Source organism: Zootermopsis nevadensis, unplaced genomic scaffold (assembly GCF_977971745.1).
Source record: "Zootermopsis nevadensis isolate Lab colony 2312 unplaced genomic scaffold, Znev_1.0 Znev_ptg000010l, whole genome shotgun sequence".
Classification (NCBI taxonomy): domain Eukaryota; kingdom Metazoa; phylum Arthropoda; class Insecta; order Blattodea; family Termopsidae; genus Zootermopsis; species Zootermopsis nevadensis.
In genome coordinates this window covers 3,272,509-3,295,657 of record NW_028259142.1, presented here as the reverse complement: position 1 = coordinate 3,295,657, position 23,149 = coordinate 3,272,509, and the positions used below count along the sequence as shown (strand labels likewise).

The window sequence follows — 23,149 nt, the reverse complement described above, 5'->3', positions numbered from 1 at the left end:
TGTAAGCCTGGGGTCCCGGGTTCAATTCCCGGTGGTGCTCAACTTTATAACTTGTGTTGGGCAAGGCCGTGGTCTAGGCATCACGGAGTTTTCCTCCGGGGGCTTCCCCGGTTTCTCCATGGCATCCCAATAATTACTCCACTCACACACAGAAGAAGGCAATGGCAAACCACTTCTGATCATCTCTGCCAAGAATGTATATATGTATGAGCAGGTCCCTGACAACCTGAAGAGGTTGGAAGGATCCTGTTCATAATATATGGACCTGTCGTCAGACAGAACACTACAAAAAAAAAATACCTGTCTGCAATGCCTGTGACATCATTTCACCACTCAGTGTTTCTCTTTGATCTTCTTGCAGAGATATTGTAAGAAAAGAAATGATAGGGATATTCTGGTGTATGTATTTGATAATCTCTAATCTTTTTAAGGTTGGTACAATATATGACACAAGTTCAACTTTCTCATTCAACACCACAGTCAGTAAAGGACTGTGGTACAGACATTGAGGGACATCAGGTGGTAACATTTAGATATGGCTTCCAGTTTAAGGCACTTGCAGAAACTAGCTAGTCCTAAAAATGTATCGCCTTTGTGCATCTCTAGAAATGAAGCCAAATCACCCCATTCTTCCAAGAAATACTATAGTTCTCTGTACACACCAGTAACAGATAGTTTGAGGTAAGTGAAAATCTGTAACATTTCATTTTACTCTACAAGGTTCTTCTTATGTATACTCAACATTTTAGAACATGGGTCATTAGTAGGCCCTGATATGTTACAGTTTCACTGTACAGTACTGTATATCCATTATTCAAACAACACAGAAATTTGAGCTTCATATGTATGCTTTATAAATGTTGAGTAGTACAAATTGTTGGTACTGTTTAATTTTATTTCCTTGCTCTGTGTGTGCGCATGCTTATTTTTAATTATAATAATTAATTAAAGGAAAATTAAATATTGAAATTACTATAAATAAGGCAATTATTTAATCTGTAAAAAAAAGTCAGTGGTATTGCTATGAGAAGTTTTGGAAGAAATGTCATTTGTACTTGTTCTCACACTTGGTGTAATTTTTAAAAGAAAGTCTGCGTTTATATGAAAGAAACTAGTTGTCATGACATATTTTTATGGTCTGTTACATAACATAATTTATTTTAGAGTGTGTTTTCTTTCCCCAAATGCAGTGTTACAAAAGCCTCCCATAATGCAACAAAGAGTTCAAATATGGGTATGTGTTTATCACCATCAAGAAACTGTGCAGCTCAGAAGCTGGAATGGAGTTCAGAATTTGCTTCATCACCAAGGAGCTGTTCTAAAACTTTATCTTTTGGTACAAATGAGAGAACTGTAGGTGGTGTAGATGCATTGGTGACACTTGACACACAGAAAATAATAGCTCTGTTATCACATGGACTGAATTCCAAGAAACACTGGATAAGGTTGGGCAAAGGCAGCTTTGGAACTGTTATCCAGGCAAAGTACAAAGGTTGGTTAAGCAGTTACTTCAGGTTGAAAGACTATTGTTTACTTTATTGGCATACCTAATAAATACAGTATGAAGTCTGTGAGATTTAAGGCCTTCCCAGTGGTGATGAAGTTCTGGGTTTTGGCACAATGTGGACTGGTTGGTAGACACCAGTGTTTCACAGAAACATATTGTGTCCATCTTGCCCTTCTGTCTCTGTGCATAATGGAGACAGCACATTTCTCTGAAATGTTCGCATCTACAGACCAGTCTGTGCAGCACCTAAAACCAAATCAACCTCTCTATGAATTTGTTTCAAATTATAGCAAGAGACGACTTAACGTTCCTCGCAGTAGCAGAAAAATTCTTGCATGAAAAATATGTCTACTTTGATGTGAACTGAATCTTGACACTTCACTGTCATTACCTGGGATAGCTTATTCCTTTTTTCTGTTTCTAGGTGAAGATGTGGCTGTGAAAGTAATTCCAAAAAGCAGGTTTCAAAAGTCCATAGGATCATTGAGAAATGAGTCTAATGCTTTAAAATTGTCTCATAAGAATGTTGTAAAAGTACTACATGTGATACCTACAGGGGGGGAATATGGTCTTGTCTTTATGGAACTTTGCATTGGCCAAAACTTGCAGTCCGTTATCTCTGACCCAACGTCTGTCATGAATAGCACCCGGAGAACAAGGTATGCACCATACAAAGTTTCTTGTATTGTAGCTCATCTGTTAATTATATTCAATACATCCAAGTAAGCAGGTTTGGCTTGGCAATGATGTATCTGACTTCCAGTACAAATATCATCTGGGGCACCACTATGGTAAATGACATTTGATTTTCCTTAGTACACACAACAGTATTAGAGAAACTGCCTTGATTCATATCCTTCTAATTTCATGATTCATAATCCTCAGATATCATATAATGCTAAATAAGTATTGCACTTCATCTTTACAGCAAAGTGCTAACTATACCAGTTCACAGCTTTCAGTCTCTTGAAGAATATATTTTGGCTTAATCATCACCCTAATGATGCAGGCAGTAAGTATCTATGAAATGTCAAGACACTTTCTACAAGATCGCACACCATTAGAACCTGAAATCTCAGCTTGAGATTAGACTTTGGTGTTATGCAGAGGAGAACAGTAAACTAACAACTGAGTTTTTAATGTATTTTTAAGTAATTAATTAATATTAAAAGTTATACAAAGGATAAGAGAGATTTTTGTACAGTGCTTTTAACATTTTGAAATTGGTGACAAAAGATAGTTTATAATTGAGCAACAACTGAAAACAAATAAAGTTCGCTGCATATACATTATAAATGTTAGAATACTTCTGATCCAATGAGCTGGATATTATAATTCACCTTACAGGTATGCTCTTGATATTGCACTTGCACTCCATCACTGCCATGGCAACAAGATACTGCATCTCGATGTGAAACCTAGCAACATCATGGTTTGTTCGCAAGCAGATTATTGCAAACTCTGTGACTTTGGAAGCTCTCATGTTCTAGGGGATGAAGGGTACTGTACTGTGTCGCCAAATATGGTGAGTTCCAGATGCACTATTTGTTAATCAGTTACTGGAAAGAGTCATACCTTAAACTGTATTCTCAGAGATCTGCTTGACTAATTTCAGGAAACGATCTATGAATGCTGAATAATATTCATACTAAAAGGTGAAAAATAAAATATAATTGCTTTATGACATATTGCCTAAGCTGTAATGGATGGAACACCTTTAATTGATCAAGATGTTTTCGTACTTTGAACTGGCATCAGTATTTACCGACACACACACCTTCCATTTTAAAAAACAATAATAAGTTTTTTAAGTGTAATATATGTCAGTTGTTTCTGTAGGAAAACTATGAACTTTAACGCAATATATTTTGTAAATATAATTTCCCATTATTAATAACTAACTAACTAACTAGATGGCTTACCGAACCCGAAGGTTCATCACCGAATTAACCAAAGCCCTCCACCGGACCCTGTCCTGGGCCAACCATTCTTTATCAATTACAAGCATCAGCTGTTTCCTAGTTTATTTAACAATGCTTTCCCAATGGCATAGGTGAATTGTGGAGGCTTCTTTTAAAAAACAGAAGAAATATAAATGCAGATTATAAACTATAGTTTTATTACCTTCTGTAATGTTTTTTTTCTCAGAATACTGTTATGTATACAGACCCAGACATTCTCCAAGGTAAATTACCCTCTGAAAAGTCTGATGTTTACTCCCTTGGAATTACATGCTGGCAACTATTGTCTCATGAAGTTCCATATCAAGGATACACATTACATGAAATAATATATAAGGTCAGTGTTTCACTTCTCCATGTATCATATCAAAACATGTGTTTTCCACCAAATTTATCGGATGCAAAACGGCTTCTTCTACTTACATACTAATGGAAGCTTCAGTTAATGAAAAGCTACATATTAATAATAATTATTAACAGGTGTCACATTTGTGTGCCACATTCCGAACAAAAGAAGAAGGTGCTTAAAGACAAGACATCCCAATTTTGAAAAAAATGTATCACTGAAACTAGCCTTTGAAATTTTTTTTGAGAATTATTAGTACACTACCATAAATTACTGATGTAATTTGTATTGTTTATTATATAGTATTCATGGGAACAGTAAATAAATAATTGTTTTGCAGGTAGGCTCTGGCAGGCTCCGACCAGAGCCAATACAAGATGTTAAATTACAAGATTTCATTAGTCTGTACAGTCTTTGCTGGAACCAGGATCCTATTAGCAGACCATCTATCTGCACTATTATCAATGAACTTAAGAAAATAATTGCATCTTTGAACATGCGAAATACATAGGAATGTTGCAACATCTGAACGTCAATTAAATATGTCCAGAGTTCTACGTGTGATGCCATTTGTGTTCATGTTTTCATTGAAGATGATTTATAACATTATAAGCAGCATTGAAATAATTGTAGTGTCTTTTCAAATATTCTTTTATTACAAAAGGTAATTACATTTTATGCATTTTAAATTTGTACAAAAACAAAAGAGACTCTTCATGCATCAGGCATATCTCCTCCAGGTACAAGCTGAAAAGAAAGAAGAATGTGAATTTATCATTGGTAGAAATATTAATGTCACTCTGTAACCTACTGAAAGGGTCATTTTAGAACTTTCATGCACTGTTAAAACATTATCTATTATATCACAGATGCTTTTTGGCAACTTGTGCCATCCTCATTGTATTCCTGTGGTTAATGTGCCTTCATCAACAATTTAAATAAAATCTTTTATTCAGTTATCTCATAAAATACATAACTTATAAAATACCACTACAAATAATATGATAAGTATGGATGGATATAATAATGTAGACTGGATCAGACATCATGGAAATGAATACAATAAATACTTGGGAATCCCCATGAAAAATGGCCACTTGGAAGACAGGAGATGAGAGGTTAGGAAGATCTGGTTACAGTAGAATCTTCCCATCCTGAGAAAAAAAGTCTAAAATAAAAATTCAGTAAAAAGCTTAAATTTTAATGCGGGTGATATAAATATTCTATTCACACATACCATTGTAATGCTGTTTCCATTGAGCAGAATCTGATCAAGCTTTGTAATTCTTCTGCCTTCTGGGGTAGACTCATACTCAGTGACATCTTCCAGTAGCATGTTCACAAAATCATCAAAACCCAACAATGTTCCAACAATTTCTTTATCATTTTTCATAATGATGTGTATTCGAGAGCCGATACATTTGTCTACAAGTTCTGTAAAATAAACACATTAAATGAAATTAAGAAAGCTCCACAGCTTTAAGCAATCCTGTGTTTGGACATGCTGAAGAATGTGATCAAAATGATGAATGCTGCATATGAAGATAAAGGTAAAGATAAACTTGTCCCTATGATTAATTAAGAACCATAACATGTAGGTGTATGGAGGAGCGAAGGTACTGCACCATGCTGCTGCTTTACACCCAGGGAAGGAAATCTAGTACCCAGTGGACAGGAGATTGGGTGGCAGCAAAGCCAGTTTTAATGCTGTGGGGGAAAACTGTCATTTACCAGTATATTTTGTAGGAAAATTTTGTTCAAATCACACACTTTATGAACGTTTTGAATAAACCGACATGATTAATGGTATAGTATTAAATTCTGTTACTTATCAAATGTGTCTGGATCTACACAATCATAAAACATAATCTTGTAGATATGTTTAACAGTTTAACACGGCGGGAATTTCAATGTAACTGAATCCTGCATTTGCAAATATTACGACGTAAGATGCGTTGGAAACTTGGTTCGAAAATGTAAGGTTAGTTGAATATCGCAAAATACGAACTAGTTTTCTTCAAGAATTGCTATGCCTAATTTACTGGACTATTTTCGTAATAACAAACTTATACTACCTGTATGCTAAGTATTTAAGTGCAAAACAAAACATTGTTTTACCTAAAGGAAGCAAAGTAGATGGATTTGTCGTTACAGACGTCGCCATATTTACACACTACACATGCAATATTTTTTGGCCAATAGAGGAGCTTCTCAGTGTTTGGCGCTCTACCCAATAGCAGTACTAGTTGCATGATGCATAGTTCAGCTAACATGGCGGTGGTTGTGTAGTAGAGTAGTGTGAGTGCGGTAATGTTTTTGCTCAAAACGCTGGATTCTGAAATAACTACCATTCGATTTACCGAAAAAGCCAATGGATAAACGTCAGGAAATCCAAGCATAACGGCATCGCAGGAATTGAGTGAGTCCACAATAATATAACTGCATTTATTTTTTATGATTTTGACAGACACGCCAAATTCACTATAAGGCTGGCTGTTGGAGCTGTCTTACGAGATCGTAAGCAAACGTCAAACATTATTTACCAATTAGAAATTGCATTCTCTATTTAATCTCTGTTTTATCGTAGTCTTTGCAGACCGATAACGAGAATAAGTACTTCCTATGTACTACATTATCTCAAAATAATATAATTTATACAGGATTCATATATGGGAATGTTGGTGTACGCGATATGAGTGTGTTTTGCCAGATAATGGAACTCGGATTTTGTGGTTCTTGTTGGACATGGTCTGTTGAAAACGTGGGGAGTGTTAAGAGATGTAACCAAGAACTCCATATTCAAAGATTATCAATACATTTTTCGTACTTTTTTGCGAAAAGAGGGTGTTATGAGTCTTCTCGGTGAACGTTTATGTATTTGTAATATTAATTTATCATTACCAAAAGGTGGGAAGAGTCATTGTATTTCCAAGTTTTTCTAAGTTTCTTCTTTGTAAACATAACATTAAAAAATATTGTACATGTATGAGATTTCTGAAGACTGTTTTCTGGGGTGTTGCTCCGTGTAGTCTAGAAGACTTTTACCGACGTTTTAGAGGTGCTTGCTGCCGCCGTCGTTATCGCATTGAAGGTGGAGGCCAAAAGCAAACTACATGTCCCATCATCCATTGCCTTTGTTTCTGCATGTAATTTTGCAAGGTCGTTATGTATATGAATAGGCATGTTCCTTAGCTGAGTTGTCCATTTGTAATTGGTTTTAGAATTTATATTTGTGTTTGATAAAATAATTTGTCCAAGACCGAGGCTCTGTATGAAATTGAGTGATGCCAGATTGTCACAGCGTTGAGGATTATGGGTATTCTGGGTTGCGACGCCGTCATTTAGAATACGCTATCAGGGAGAGAAAAACAGAGTGTATTGTCACCAAGCTACAGGATACAATCATTACAGGACGGTAGCTAAATAAATCATTTTAAAATTTGTCAAAGTTCAGATATTTGGCACTACGATAACAAATCAAAAGTGTATTAATGAGGCATTTAAGAGGATGCTAAAATCTCGTGGAATACTTGCTACCATGAAGTTTATAATATTATGTTAACGTGTCTGCTATGACATAATGTGAACATTGAAATGTACAGAACTGTTATTTTACCAATTATTTTTGTTTAGACTAAAGAGGGATGAAATGGCAGGAGAGTGGAAGAGCTTCGTAGGTTGAATTTTCACCAAATATTGTTAGGATGATCAAATCAAGGTGGTTGACATGTAGTGCTGACTGGGTGAACATTTTGGTTGGAAAACTTGAAGGGAAAATTCATTTGGAAGACCTAGGCGCAGATGGGAAGATAATGTTGAAATTAAGGCCTGAGGACGTGGGTTTGATTCATCTAGCTCAGGATTGGGGGGTTCGGTGGCGGGCTGTTGTGAATACTGTAATGAACTTTCGGATTCCACAGGAGACTGGGAATTTATCGTCTAGCCGAGGGAACTATTAGGTTTTCAGGAACGAGTTTTGCTTCTCGGAGTGGCACTAGTTAGGCCAGTCAGTTCACTGTAGCCTATCTGATCCGGCCGACTTATGTTACCGCCCTATGAGGAGGAGAAATGTTGTCGAGAGAAAGAAATGCCAACGCATGATCTGAGATGGAGCAGCTGTTCTTGTACGCACTTGTTGGAAGACGAAATCGTGGCGTGAACGTAATTTTAACGGGATATCAGTGGCGTAGGAAGCGTTAACACTACGTTTCAGTATTCCATTCGAACGACCAGAGCATTTACGGGTGTCAGGCCAAGATTCTGAGGTTTGCTTGTCGTAAATTGTGGCATTTTGACTCGTCACAGTGTTCATTGCTGAATTAGCAACGCTTCAGCTTGTTTACAGTGTACGAGTTTCGTTTGTAACTTGTTTTCTTGTCCAGACATTTCGTAACTGCAGAGTGCAATAAAATGTAGAAGATTAGAATGTGACTTACCTTAAACATTTGTGTCCGTTGACCTTGAAACTTTATATACGATGCAATGCATAGTCACTTCTTCTGTGTGATGAATTTTTTTCCCATCAAAATCTTCCCACCGGTTCGTGAGTTGATGGACGAACATTATTACCCCCTTATGCGTTCATTTCGTGCACATCATGCAAAGAATGGGAAATAGGAAGAAGTGGTTTATAGAATCGTTTGCGTGGCTGGTACCGTGGCAGATGGTAAAGGTAGGTAGATCATAAAATACTGTCTTCTTGAATAATCTTTAGTGAAAAATAGTTGGATATTTATGTTATAAAATAAGCGGGGGAAATTATTGGATATTTTAGTACATGCGTTTTACGGTAGGAATATTTTCCTCAGAACCGGCTAACCAGTAACTCGACAGATGACACGGAATCTGCCAAAGGTGTCGTGAATTATTGTATTTGTTCTGTTCTGTCTTAATTTCTGGGTCCATTTCTTACTGACTGTACCCAGGACATCGAGATAGACACTGACTAATGCACGCCACATGCTTGTAACATGTCCGTGATGTCGTTTGTGTGATTGACCTCAATTATGATCAGCGTCTTGTGTCTCTTAAGATACACACATTAGACGCATTAGTGTAAAGCCCCCTTGTGGGAAGAAAAAGAGACCTTGGTACTTGACATTCATATAACGTTATTCTTGTTACAGTTGAGTTATATTGTTGATAAAATCGTACACGTCACTCCCGTGCGTGCTTTTGTAACAACTGTAGTTATAAGATTGCTGTGGTGCTTCAGCTAACATCAGCCGAACTTTTGTGGTTAGTACTATTACATGTAACGCCACGGTGGTCTAGCGGTTAGAACGCTGGCCTTGTAATCCTGGGGTCTCGGGTTCGATTCCCGGCGGTGCCTGAATTTATAACTTGTGTTGGGCAAGGCCGTGGTCTAGGCAACACGGAGTTTTCCTCCGTGGCATCCCAACAATTACTCCATTCACACACAGAAGAAGGCAATGGCAAACCACTTCTGGATCACCTGCCAAGAACGTATATGAACAGGTCCCAGTCCGAGAAAAGGATGGAAGGATCCTGTTCATATGGACCTGTGGTCAGACAGAACACTAAATAAAAAAATAAAAAAATACTATTACATGTACGACTTGTTGAGGTCAGAGGAGAAAATCTATCAGCGTATCAGGGACAACCGAAATATCAACATTGAGGAAATTGTAACTGGAATATTATCAGCCATGGACAAAAAAGATGTTGAAGAATGGCGAAAGGTCTAGCAGTTAGATTTGATTTCGAAAGTCAGCTCGTGTAACATACAGACGCAGTCCTGGTTTCGATTCACGTCACACCGCCTGTCTGATGCCTTAAAAACGCACAGTCGGTGAGGCATTTGGGTGTTTCCGAGTTCCTCAGCACTGAAGTCAGGTCCCACCCCCCACCCCCACCCCCCGGTACATTGCGTGGATGTGGTAAGACACGCTAATTTCTCCGACCGTGTCGACCGAGGTCGACCTACTTCTTGTCGTGGCCCATCATAGGGTAAGCAGAGCAGGTCGGGGCGACCAGTTCTCCGCCCTTTTAAGGGCCCCGCGCGTCGGTGTCATTAAATATCTAATACTCATTGCTCTTCTTACCAGATTTGAGCGTAAGGAATCCGTGTGTTAGCTCTTTGAATTCCAGTTCCTTAGAATTTTAATGCTGAACTAGAATCTCTGCCAGTCCAACGCGCGTTCACGTAATTTATTATTAATACGTCTAAACCGTTGAGATTCATCAACTGTTTGCCATCGTAATTGAAAGGTAAAAGTAACGGCAATGTTAAGGGTCCCACACAGCCTGACCTTGACCTCTCACCCCCTTTCGGACGGCTGTGATTGCTGATGGTAAACGTAGAAATTTATCGAAATCTGAGTTGGGCAACAGTTAATATTCTGATGCCCTTGTGTATAGTAAATTAAGATAGGGTAGTGGTCCAGCAAAACACGCTGGTGACAGCTGCTGAAGGCTTTACGTTGCTAACACCGAAGCTCGTCGTTAGGACACGGTCCTAAGCCAGTTACTACCCTCAGAGCCTTCGTGTTTTGCTACGAGGGTCCAGTGACAGGCTGTCGTGAACACAGTAATGAACATGTTGAATTTCTTGGCTACTTGAATAATTGTCGGTTTGTCAATAAGGATTTCATCGTATGGAATTTTTGAATTTGGTGCCGAACCATTAGGCCGATGCAGCGGTCTTTGTTGAGTGGCAGTGGGCGCCCCCCCCCCCCCCATATCAGTAGATGCGAAATTGTGCGTCAACTCTTGTTTCTACGGATGCGGGGAGTTGGGCTGAGTTTCCGCGAAGTGTGAATTGGTTATTCCGCAGGCGAAACATATGAATGACTGTCGAGAAGTCTGACGCGATACGACGTATTGTTTTGTTCATTTCTCAGAAAGTTGCGTTCAGCCTTGTTATTATATGGAAGATACGTGTGTGTTTATCAGCACAGATGATGGAAAAAAAGTGAGATCAAAGATTCTCACTGCGGCGAATATGAGGATGTCTGTCTAGGGCGTTGCTTCTTGTGGTCCTGTGGAAGTTTACCGACGTTTCAGAGGTGCTTGCTGTCTCAGTCTTTTCATGGCCATGATTCACCAGGACGGAACATCGCAGAAGGCAGTCATCTTCATACTGATTGAAGTGTTGTTCTCAGGAATGTCCCGCTGGTGATGCGAATGTCTGCAAAGTCGACTCATAGATTTACTGTCGTCTGTGCGTACTTTTGTGTCTCCTATTCGGGTTCATTTCGTCGGATGTGGACGTTTATGGAATTATTAATGCAAGGATCTTCGTTCTCATACGCCACCAGTTCAAACTTGGCAATCGGTTACAACAGAGATCAGGCAACATATGATCATTAGTATTTTCATATTCATTTAGGTATTCGTACCCTGTTAGAAGTTAATATGGTTAACTTCATGACGAATTATGCACAATCTAACGAAATCAACGGGTATGGGGGGGGGGGGGGGGGGGTTATGGAAGCGTCTTCTAGGGCGTTTGACTTTTACACAGAACAACTTTGATTTGGTTTACTTTAGACCGTATGGTACCAGTTGTCTTACTAAGGCTGGAGACTCCCGGATTCCCCATCTATACTAAGATTTAAATATTTGAGTTACTCCTAATGCATTTACAAAGTTTGATCAACATCAGGACAATAGTTTGATCTTTTAAGGCGTTTTAATCTTGTCTTAAAGTTCAACAGCTGTTTTATCGTGTCATTTACTATTGAAGCAGGGCACGTGACTTTTACAACGAGTGATTTATGCACTAAAGTCTGTATAACAGCCTAAGAGTAATTAACACTACAGGCCACAGTAATTCTTGAGAACCTAGTAGTCGCTAACTTAGTCAAGACAATACCACTTTTGATGGAACCCGCTCATGTACCATGTTTCTTTAATATAGGCTGCATTTTAATATTATATTTCCTTGACTCTGTGTTCCAAATGATATTTTCCCGCCAGGTTTTCCTACTAAAATGATGTTTTTGCCCCCCACCTCCTACTGATTGGTTCGATGATGCCAGTAGTATCTGGTGAAGTTTCTTTTTATTATAGACATCGAAATGCGTTACTTACCTACTTATTTCCTTTTGTCGAGGCATGGATCATGTTTGCTACTTATTATATTATGTATTTGTATTCCTGCTTTATAGTAATCGATATTCCGAGTTCAAATCTCGACTCATAGACCAGTTACCCTGAGGATTTTTTGTGGTTTTACTCAGTTTCTGCAGGAAAATGCCAGGATAATTTTATTTATATTTTATTTATTTAGTGTTCTGTCTGACGACAGGTCCATATGAACAGGATCCTTCCATCCTTTTCTCGGACTGGGACCTGTTCATATACGTTCTTGGCAGATGATCCAGAAGTGGTTTGCCATTGCCTTCTTCTGTGTGTGAATGGAGTAATTGTTGGGATGCCACGGAGAAACCGGGGAAGTCCCGGAGGAAAACTCCGTGTTGCCTAGACCACGGCCTTGACCAACACAAGTTATAAATTCGGGCACCGCCGGGAATCGAACCCGAGACCCCAGGATTACAAGGCCAGCGTTCTAACCGCTAGACCACGTAAATTAAACAGATGTTGCTTTTTTACACATACTTAAGAATTTATATTTCAGTTAAAAGTGTTATTAAATGAAAATCAAATTAAAATATAGGATATGTTATCTTTTTATAGTTTGAATAATGTTTAAGTACCTTAAACTGGCGGGAATCTGACAGCTTTGCATCACCTGTGGGCCTGTGGAATTACATGCGAGTGTCGCCACAGAAATCTATTAAGAATTCAGAATGAAAATTGTTCATTGTATGGGCTTAAACGGTGTTTCTGGTCTGACGAACAATGAATATGCCTGAATTTTTGATCTCGTGAAATAAATTAATTTGGAACCGGTTCACGATACGTATCTTTATTTTAAACCTTTTCAAGTGTCACACTAACATGCCGATTAAATGTTGTGTTGTTACATGTAAGATGACATTCAAGATACGAAACTGAAATTATACTGATATAAAAAAAGATATTTTCCTAACCACACCTTCGGCTGTGGTTTCTTCCCACGTAAACACCAACGTAGACTAAGTTCTTCCTCCCTCGTGCACGTCCCAAGGAGAAACAGTGCACCTGTGTTGTTGTCTGGCAGATCAAGATGACCTTCATGTCAACGCGAGGGGAATTTGCAGTTACGTGAGCGGTGCTGCCTACCTGTGTGTGGGCAACTTGTACCCGGTTCAACTTTTCTGATTAGGCCCTTCCACGTACAAGCAGTGATTGCTAATCGTAACTTTTTGTCCGTGATGTCAGCCCGCAGCCCCCAAGTGGTCACTTCATTCTACTACAGTGTGGTCTGTCGGCTGATTTCACGAACTGGAAATTAAAAGTATTAAATTAGTCACCTAAAACCACATTTCCCACAAATGAAACTAAAAATGAAAGTCGTAATAATATTTGTTATAGATTTTTCATGTATGAAATAAATTTTCGATGTTGTCGTTAACTGAAACTGTGGATATGTCATTGAATGATTGGCGTATGATGAACTGGAAAGGAAGGAGGTTGCCGCGGCCTGATTTTAAATTACGATCTCGGGATTTTCCTGAAGGGACCGATGAAAAGCACGAACATCTCAGGCAGTGTAAGGCGATCACCAGGTCGAAATTCGAAACTGAAATCTCCTGAGCGCTGTCCGCTTGGTCGTGACCAAAACTGTTCCATTTGTGCAACGAGAGTGTGATGGTTGTTTGTAAATGCTTTTCCGAAATGAGAGTGAAGGAGTCATCAGTTTCTCTTTGTGATAAAATTTAGCTGCTCAGATGAACACTGTGGATTAGTCAGGCAATTAGGAAGCTTCGAAGTCAGTGTTCATTCCGACTCGGTCACTTGGTTTTAAAATTATAAACACTCGCCTTAACGTGGTGTATTTAAACACAGAAGTTTGCTGATTATGTTCGCTCCACCAAGCCGTCTCGAGTTTTTCAAGCTGATTGGAATGTCCTGGTCTCTTTGCGGTTGCACAATAATTTTGCAGAATCCTCGAGCAGAGGAATTGTGACGAGTCCAGTGATACTGGCAGATTAAAACCAAACAAGCGCACTTGGCGATGCTTGAACTAAACTGTCAGGATTGCAACTGTTAATTAATTTGAGAGAGGTCAAGTTGTGCTCGTGTTCCTCGAAATGCCGGAGGATGCTTGTGTTTTGCAGAATGTGGGCAACTGGATGCAGATAATGGCATCTTCCTTCATACTGCAGCTGCCAAGAAAATGACTTTGGGAAAAAAAAAAGTCAGTCAGGATAATGTAAGACGAGTCAGAGTTATTGATGTTGTTCTGAGCTGTAACGCCGTCTGGGCAAGTAGGTTGATTACCAGCGTTTAGGAGTAAAGTACTGTCTTGATCGTCAGGGTCGCCGTCATCTTCACCTCAGTCAGAATCTCAAATCTCACGGAGTGGAAAAATTTAAATAACCGATTTGACTCTTCTACTGATGTACCTTTGTTTAAAATTTGTGTTTAAGTTTTGGTTTAACATACACCGAGTTTCATTAAACCAAGCACTCTCCTAAATTTGCCAATTAATTAACTTATTACTTCTCTTATATTAGAAACGAAAGTTTTTACACAAGTATTAGAATAAAAGAGAAAAATAATTTCGAGACCGAATGATTTGCGTAGTGTTGAAACATTTAACGTGAATTACACAATGTGTAAAATGTGGGTAAGTCGTAGTTAGTGGTTAGAGGAAGGAAAGTTTGGTGTGCGAGGACCGAACAGTGAAGACGACATTGTCCCGCACGATCACCGTCGTACATCTGGCATGGCACCCGGACACACTTACGTGGCGACATCGAAGTTTGTATTGTACTCCTCTGTCCTCCGGACGGAACCTTGAAGCGTGGTAACTTGGTTAAGGCAAGGTAATTGCCTCAAGACCGTCACGACTGAGATTCAGTACCGGCAAGGACTCTTAATTGTACCTTCTTCATATCCAGAGCAACGCTCTGGATCCATCCAAGACATGAGATGACTCTCCTCCCCGCCAGTATCAACGCGTTGACTTCTACTCATTCGTTCTACAAATATTCGTAGTAGTTGATTGATCGTATTATCGTCTTTGGTCCCTCCGGTGGCTGTCTGAACCATACTTTCTCCGTTCGAAACCGATCTTTATACGTTAACGAAGAAAATTCAAGTGAAAGAGTTACTGGCTGGATTTGATATTGTGAATTTAAGTAAAACTGAAGTTATATTTTCTCCAGTCGCTTTGTACATAATTATTTAGATCAAGGCAGTATTTTTGGTCCCTAACAACTTTATAATTTACATTGCCTGTAAGATTTGAAATATTTAGTGTTATTTTTAGGTTATATTGTGACGCTGCTTCAGATACACAGGTTATGTGGCGAAAGAACATGGCAGGTCTGTCCGTATTTTATTTAACGACTCTGTTTCAATGTATTTGTTATTTGTTTAACGACGCTGTCAGTAGCCGAGATCATACGTCAGATGGTAGGATGATTTATGGATAATGTTGGAAAGGATCTAGAAGGAAGCGGTCGTCGGGGGGGGGGGCTGAGAAAACCACAAAAAACCTCGGGACAGATACTGCGAGAACCAGGATGGACATAATTGAGACCTTCCTAATGTCTGTCTGCTTCAGCCTGTTTTATTTGCTGTAGATTTGAGTTAATAAATCCTTCAGTAAAGTGTCTGGCTGTGGGTTGGATGTTCGTGGTTCAATTCCCGCGAGGGGCAGGGATTTTCCGCGTCGTTGGTCTTTCAGACCGGTTCAGGAATTTACCTAACCTCTCCAGTACTTAGACTTATAAAGTATAATGAATCAGATGTATTATGCGTTGAGATGTATTAAACCTTTACTAGAAAGTTACTTATAACTTAATTTTCAGATACTGGCCCATTTCTAAAGTTTTCAAATTAAACTCAGTGGTTGACAGGCGGGACTAGTTCCTTCAGCTAGAACGCGTTGTTTCAGTTCGTTTTCCAGTGGGTGACAAGAGATGAAGATGGATGGACTGAATGTCAACTCTAAGATGAGTTTTAGTTACGAACAGCTTAGAATCATAATAGACGAAAATAGCAATCGAAGCCACTGAAGTGCCAGCTAGTGCGTGAGTGTTTAAAACTGATATAAAGTGGTGATTCGTGCAAACCAGGAAGCTGATCAGTTAATCGCCAAATTGTTACAGCACAAAAAAGATTGATGGAAGTTTTTTTTTAATATTTCGACATGTGGGTCATGCAAGATATCGTAAGATTGTGGGGGGGGGGGAGGTTAATTAATTATGCTTCTGCAATCAGAACAAATACGCCACGGTGGTCTAGCGGTTAGAACGCTGGCCTTGTAATACTGGGTCTCGGGTTCGATTCCCGGCGGTGCCCGAATTTATAACTTGTGTTGGGCAAGGCCGTGGTCTAGGCAACACGGAGTTTTCCTCCGTGGTATCCCAACAGTTACTCCATTCACACACAGAAGAAGGCAATGGCAAACCACTTCTGGATCATCTGCCAAGAACGTATATGAACAGGTCCCAGTCCGAGAAAAGGATGGAAGGATCCTGTTCATATGGACCTGTCATCAGACAGAACACTAAATAAATAAATAAATAAATCAGAACAAGATAAAATGATACCGATGTTAGTACATCCAGCAATTGCCGCTTCCTTCTATATGTTTTCTAATTAATTATTTATTGATAATCCTTCTGTTCAACTCAGAATAGTCTGAGCTACTCTCAGCGTCGTTAAACAGGCCGCAAATACTTTGCCATCGATCTAATCGATCTTGGCACAAAGATACTCGTTAGTGTCGTGTCGTGCTCTAAAGTAACTGCCCTTATGGTTAACGATGGTTTCTTCCGAGATTTGGTGTTTGAGGTTTCTACATTAACTTTCACGAACGTGGAAAGGCAAAAATCAATTTTTGTACGCACGTGTCGAATGTGCGATTTCGTTTCACATTTTACACGATTGGCAAGTATGCTGAAATCTGCGCAGAACTCCCCAGAGATCTTCTGCGAATCGTTGCGCGCATTTTTCTTACTTATCGTACAAGCAAGATGATGGGGCATCGCCCTAGGGAACGTAGGCATCCAGAAGACTCTAAGGTACTCGACATCATACATGGAGTGCCAAAAAGGTTGTGTGGACATTATAATACGGAATATTGACCTTGTGTGTGTGTGTGTGTGTGTGTGTGTGTCTTTTTAAGACACTCTGTGTATCGACGTTTATAAGAAGAGTGGGTGACCTTTTTTTGACAGGTTTTTCGTAGGTATTCTTAGTCAACCAATGAAATTCCGCATTAGTAACTTAAAATAGGCCACATCCTTTCCAAATAATCATTAATCTTCCTATAAATTAACACTAATGAGAGCTGTTGGCAGCGTCTTAAAATTACCCATAAATAATATTGATATTTTCATTTGTTTCTGATAGAAGTAGGCCTATATTTTTAGCCGGCGAATGGAGTACCGAGCCTGTGACTAGACTTTGGGCAGTGGCGGATGCAATGTTTACTGGTGTGAAGTTATTCATAAGATAGTGTAATTGCGTCATATTGTGAATATTATATCAATTATTTGTTTTAATCCGTCTGATCACAATATAATTTTTATTTAAAATTTCTTATAATTAAGATAATAAAATATCATTCATGTTCCATATCGATTGATCCATTTACATTTCGGAACATTTACACAACATGTTTCGGTTTTTATAAAACCATCATCAGGTGTAAAATATATCTAAGAACTTAAAACTCAATTATGATTTCTGTAGTTTTTTTGGTGATGTTTCATTACGTTTGTTTGTCCATTTTGGGCGAAGGTGTTGTTTTTCTTAAATGTTATTAGATGTACTAGTGTCTTTGACCCACACCTATTCGAAGACACTAGTACTTCTGGATATATCGGGACACTCACTCCTACATCTTTGGCCGATATGTACATCTAATAACATTTAAGAAAAACAACACCTTCGCCCAAAAATGGAAAAACAAACGTAATGAAACATCACCAAAAAAACTACAGAAATCATAATTGAGTTTTAAGTTCTTAGATATATTCTACACCTGATGATGGTTTTATAAAAACCGAAACATGTTGTGTAAATGTTCCGAAATGTAAATGGATCAATCGATATGGAACATGAATGATATTTTATTATCTTAATTATAAGAAATTTTAAATATTGTGATCAGACGGATTAAAACAAATAATTGGTGTGAAGTTGTTTACATACCAAATTCAGACTTTTTTTACTGTTGTTAAATATTCCATAAACCAAAACGTTTGCCCGTTATTTTACGTCACTCTTGACTGTTCGAGTGCGCCGTTCATGCATTGTGTAAAAAAAGAGAAGGGAATTACGTTCTGACGGTTACGACTTTGGTAGCAAGAAATAAAAACGAAGCCGTGGCGGGAGTCTTGGCTCAGGCACTTGGTTTAGCTTTAAAATAAATTTTACAATTTCGTTGCGATTTGCAAAGATAATGCTGCAATAAACTGTGTTACTTTTAAATGCAAAAAAAGAAATACCCCGTCAACTTTGACGGGATATGCTACGTTAGTTTTTTTTATATAATATATATATATATATATATATATATATTTTTTTTTTGGAAAACAGTTTGATATGAACTTCATGTAAAGTAGGGTTATATTTGACTATTAAAAATCGAAATGAAATTCGATATATCCTACCACCAATCCAGTGCCATTGCTAATCGAAATACATTTTCGTTTTTTTGGGGGGTTAGACGATCTTTGCCAAGGACACTGTAAATGCGTCCACTTCGTGATATGCAAATAAGGCATAATAAGGGTCGTCAGCTTGAGATATCCTGTCTCTAGGGGTTCAGTGCAGTTGTCAGTTGTGCATACAAACACCCTCCTCTGTTGACGTGACTCATTGGCTTAGCTGCGGTAAGAGTAATTGGCTCTGACGTGTCTAATCACTGATAATGACTCGCAAAGCGTCTTCTCGCTCTACAGGCTGAAACTGTGGTGATGTTTGTACTGCTACTGACTCATTTTATGACATTTTTTGTTTCTGTCCCTCGAACGGAGGCTGTGTCGTTGTCTTCGTGAGTGGAACTCACGTTTCAGTTCCTGGTGTGTTATGCCCGGTCTACACGTAACGTCTTATCGTACGTTTTGTTTCATCAATTAAGATGGTCAGGTAAAACTGACCAAAATCTCATGTCCACACTATTTACGTTTTAGCTACCGTTTTCTGCGCAGTTTCATAGATACCATGGATGAAGTAGCGATTATTTCATTGTGTCTCGTGAAATTGAAAAGAAAGAAAGTTGTTCGTCGCCCACGGTGGTCTAGACGATGGTTGCTAAAGAGGGGCAGATTCTCTCATGTGAATTTGCTTCGGGAATTACGACATGAACCTGGAGATTGGCGTAATTATTTACGAATGGATACGGACACTTATTTGAAATGACTATCGTTAGTAACTCCAGAAATACAAGAGAGGACACTACCATCAGAAGGGCTATCACACCCCATGAGAGACTGACTGCTACTCTAAGATTTCTAGCTACAAAGACTGACGTTTTACCGGAAAACAATGCTCTAACCGATCCGTTTTCTGAGATACGTCCGTCTTCATTCAGTTCAGGCAAAACGTCCGTTTCTCTGTCCATACGTAACATTTTGACTGATACGAGTCTTAACTGATCAAACAAAACGTACGATAAGACGTTACGTGTAGACCAGGCTTAAGATGCCATGTTGGTTTGCTTTGAATATGCAAGGAAGTTTCTTCACACCAAGCAATACGAGGTTGATGTGTGGACGAGACGGCGCGCAGTTCGGGCGAACGTTTATTGCTGGTTAAGAGGATTGAGAATATTTGTTATACGATTAATATGATAATCGAAGGTATTATTGCGCTGTGTTATTCACTTCTAAGAGAACTTGTTTATTTGTATTCAAGTGGTTCACTTCTTGACGTCATATACATTTTGACGGCTAGTACGAGGCGCGTCCCAAAAGTAAGTTTCCCACTCGTCCCACAGCTAGCAAACCTTATATTGAGCGAAGCGACTGTGCGTACGTGATAGAGCAATGACGTAGCATGGCGCATGCACTAACGGTACTTCCCGCGTTCTCACAGTAGCATCGTTGCAGCTGTTGAAGATGGAGGTTCTTATTCCAGCTCCCGCCGACTGTGAAGTGCGGTCAGTGATAACGCTAGGCCGCACACGGCTCGACGGACAGCAAGTCTCCTGCAGGAGTTCAGCTGGGAGGTGTTTAATCATCCACCCTACAGCCCGGACCTCGCTCCCAGTGATTTCCATCTTTTCCTACACCTCAAGAAATTCCTGTCCGGTCAGCGTCAGCGTTTTGAGAATGACAGAGAGGCGGAGATGGTTGTCACACAGTGGTTCCAATCCCAGGGGGCAGACTTCTACGACACAGGTATTCAAAAGTTGGTCCCACGGTATGACAAATGTCTCAATTCCGGTGGCGAATATGTTGAAAAATAGCTGGACACTTGCTGTATCTGTTGCAATAAATATTTCCATGAAATTGTGTTTTGTTTCTGTAAACGGCCCCAGGGAAACTTACTTTTGGGACGCGCCTCGTAGAATCTCTGTCAGTATCCAAGAATTGTGACGTCACACACACGCCAAATTCTTTGCACGTGTCTGTACCTGTAACTTTATACAAGTCCCGCTGGTGGGTTGGGATTTCTCCATGTGACACGTCGAGAGACATACAAGAGAAAGTGACACGGAATGTTGACCTTTGACACTTTGGAGTACGAAGTTAACAGAAGTAATATTTAATAATTCTATTCGTACCTCAGACACGGTGGTCTAGCGGTTAGAACGCTGGCCTTGTAATCCTGGGGTCTCGGGTTCGATTCCCGGCGGTGCCCGAATTTATAACTTGTGTTGGGCAAGGCCGTGGTCTAGGCAACACGGAGTTTTCCTCCGGGGGCTTCCCCGGTTTCTCCGTGGCATCCCATTCACACACAGAAGAAGGCAATGGCAAACCACTTCTGGATCATCTGCTAAGAACGTATATGAACAGGTCCCAGTCCGAGAAAAGGATGGAAGGATCCTGTTCATATGGACCTGTCGTCAGACAGAACACTAAATAAATAATAAATAAAATTCGTACCTCAAAGAAAACGCGGTGGTTGCCATGCCAAGTATCAGATCGCCATTGTTGTTGACAGTATCCTGAGATTTATTAATGTATTCTGTGGGCAAAACGTCGTGCTAGTGATTGTTAAAGTAGGTAGTTCACGTGCTGTAATGGGTTAGAGGGCTGAATGGGACGAGGGAAATCGAGTCGTATGTCAGGGATGGCGGGAAACCTTCGTGGAAAGAATAGGGCAGTGGGAAATAGAGGGAAGTAGCCCTATAAAGGACCAGGATTCAAATAAAGTATTGCTTTGTCCAGTTGCAAGGGCTAAACTTTTGTTAGTAAAATGTAACTTTTGTTTGTAACTGGGATCTCGTTTATTTAAATACTCTCCAGAGTGAGAGAATGGATATTTCTGTCATACAAGCTCTGCGTGTCTTCTTCCGACTCGATTTCGTCACGGAGTCCCATCGACCTGGACAGTAGGATTTGACCCCATCCTCCTGAACGGTTCTGTCCGTGAGCGAAGCTTTTTTTGTGTAGATGGTGAATATAGCACAGACACTGTAAATGATGCTTTATCTACGATCCGTTTTTGTTACCGGAGCGATTTTGTCCTTAGTGAAGTGCTATAAAGCTTTCTGAGCGGCTTTTAACTGTAGATTTTTTTTTTCGGGGACCGAAACGCGTGTGAAAAGAAGATAATTCGCCATGTGTGTGCTTCCCATGTGCCCATTTCATACGCAGTGCCAAACGGAACCGACCCGATGGAAGGCAGGTTCACCACAATAATTGTTTCGAAAATGCCATTTATTCGAAAAGCTCGAGTCATCAGCTTGAATTTATTTCGTCTGTTATATCATATATGTGTAGGTCTTCTTTAATTTACCCTTCATCCTATCTAAACCATTACGACCTTTAACACTTCTTAGATATTTCACTTATTATTACTCGAGTTCGTTTAAGTTTACTTCTATCAACCACAATAGGAACTGAAGATGGTTGTCTCTTATGCTGTCGAACCGTGTTTTCATGTAGAAATTTTTGCGATTTTTCAGAGGTGTTTGCTGCCTCCATCATCAGGGCGATGAGTTTTCCTATGGACTTGTGAAACGTCCTGTATATGAGATGAATGTGTACAATTTTTATTTTTAGTGTTTTTTTGACGTAAATACGTCTATAAGGAAGGGTCATTCGGCAAAAAGGGAAACGAAAAAGTGTAACAAGTGTACCTAGGGAACGTCGTGTTTACTCGGAATTGTTGTTACCTATAAACCATTTCATTACATTACATTACTTTACATTACATTCAGCTACCACAGACCCATCTTAAGCGTAACTAATTCAAGTTAAATAAGCAAAGTCTTAATCAAACTTATCTCAATTGTAAAGCATGTATAAAGGAAATATTTAGAATAAAGCCAATATATAAACTTCGTTTCCGTATAGACGTATTTACGTCTAATTCTCCGGAACCGTGGTTCCACTGTCAATTTTTTAATCTGGAGAATATTTCATGATATTAATAAAAGAGACAAATACCGTCGATCCGCACAAAGGTTCTCTCAAACGAGACACCTGTATCTGTACTATAACGTTGCAGCGGTTAAGTTAACACAGCGTTATTACATGACACGTAAATCCCAATGAGACGTGAAAAATATCAAAGAAGAAATATGGAAAAGGATTGTCTGTTACGTCACGCTGATCGTGTGCGTGTACGTGCGTTCTGTTTTCATAAAATGACTTTTCGTCCTGGTTATGTCAAGTCCGTACATCCCCCAGACATTATACACTGCACGTTCTGTTTATCACTGTCACATCTGCAACTTACCGCTCATCGCATACGTACGCCAGAATAATCCAATTTGGAACATGGAACTCGGTTTTAACCATAGGACGGATGGACCCAGTGGTAATTGGTTGTATGACTGCAACAGTTTATTTATTTATTTAGTGTTCTGTCTGACGACAGGTCCATATGAACAGGATCCTTCCATCCTTTTCTCGGACTGGGACCTGTTCATATACGTTCTTGGCAGATGATCCAGAAGTGGTTTGCCATTGCCTTCTTCTGTGTGTGAATGGAGTAATTGTTGGGATGCCACGGAGGAAAACTCCGTGTTGCCTAGACCACGGCCTTGCCCAACACAAGTTATAAATTCGGGCACCGCCGGGAATCGAACCCCAGATCCCAGGATTACAAGGCCAGCGTTCTAACCGCTAG

At 39.5% G+C, this 23,149-nt stretch overlaps 3 protein-coding genes across 5 annotated transcripts in view; 2 read left to right on the top strand and 1 right to left on the bottom strand.

The window, feature by feature from the left end:
* The first annotated feature begins 6 nt into the window (after positions 1 to 6).
* Mos (proto-oncogene serine/threonine-protein kinase mos) lies at positions 7 to 4,773 on the top strand. Of its 3 annotated transcripts, XM_022068905.2 has the most exons (6): positions 7 to 681; positions 1,191 to 1,492; positions 1,932 to 2,166; positions 2,855 to 3,032; positions 3,656 to 3,805; positions 4,155 to 4,773. In XM_022068905.2, the coding sequence occupies exons 1-6, from the start codon at positions 536 to 538 to the stop codon at positions 4,323 to 4,325; spliced, it is 1,182 nt and encodes a 393-aa protein (XP_021924597.2). In that variant the 5' UTR covers positions 7 to 535; the 3' UTR covers positions 4,326 to 4,773. The 3 variants fall into 3 exon arrangements, with proteins under 3 accessions (XP_021924597.2, XP_021924599.2, XP_021924601.2); XM_022068907.2 differs by lacking the exon at positions 3,656 to 3,805; XM_022068909.2 differs by lacking the exons at positions 3,656 to 3,805; positions 4,155 to 4,773 and adding an exon at positions 3,123 to 3,298.
* LOC110832152 (U6 snRNA-associated Sm-like protein LSm5) lies at positions 4,448 to 6,038 on the bottom strand. Its single transcript, XM_022068910.1, has 3 exons — positions 5,933 to 6,038; positions 5,052 to 5,248; positions 4,448 to 4,561 (listed from the first exon to the last, which is right to left on the bottom strand). Exons 1-3 carry the CDS (start codon positions 5,976 to 5,978, stop codon positions 4,529 to 4,531), a joined length of 276 nt encoding a protein of 91 aa, XP_021924602.1. The 5' UTR covers positions 5,979 to 6,038; the 3' UTR covers positions 4,448 to 4,528.
* A 26-nt stretch (positions 6,039 to 6,064) lies between these two features.
* trio (trio Rho guanine nucleotide exchange factor) overlaps positions 6,065 to 23,149 on the top strand; it is a 323,028-nt gene continuing 305,943 nt past the window's right edge. Inside the window, exon 1 of the mRNA XM_087346228.1 lies at positions 6,065 to 6,233. The gene's annotated coding sequence lies outside the window, so the exon portion shown is untranslated. The remainder of the gene's footprint in view (positions 6,234 to 23,149) is intronic.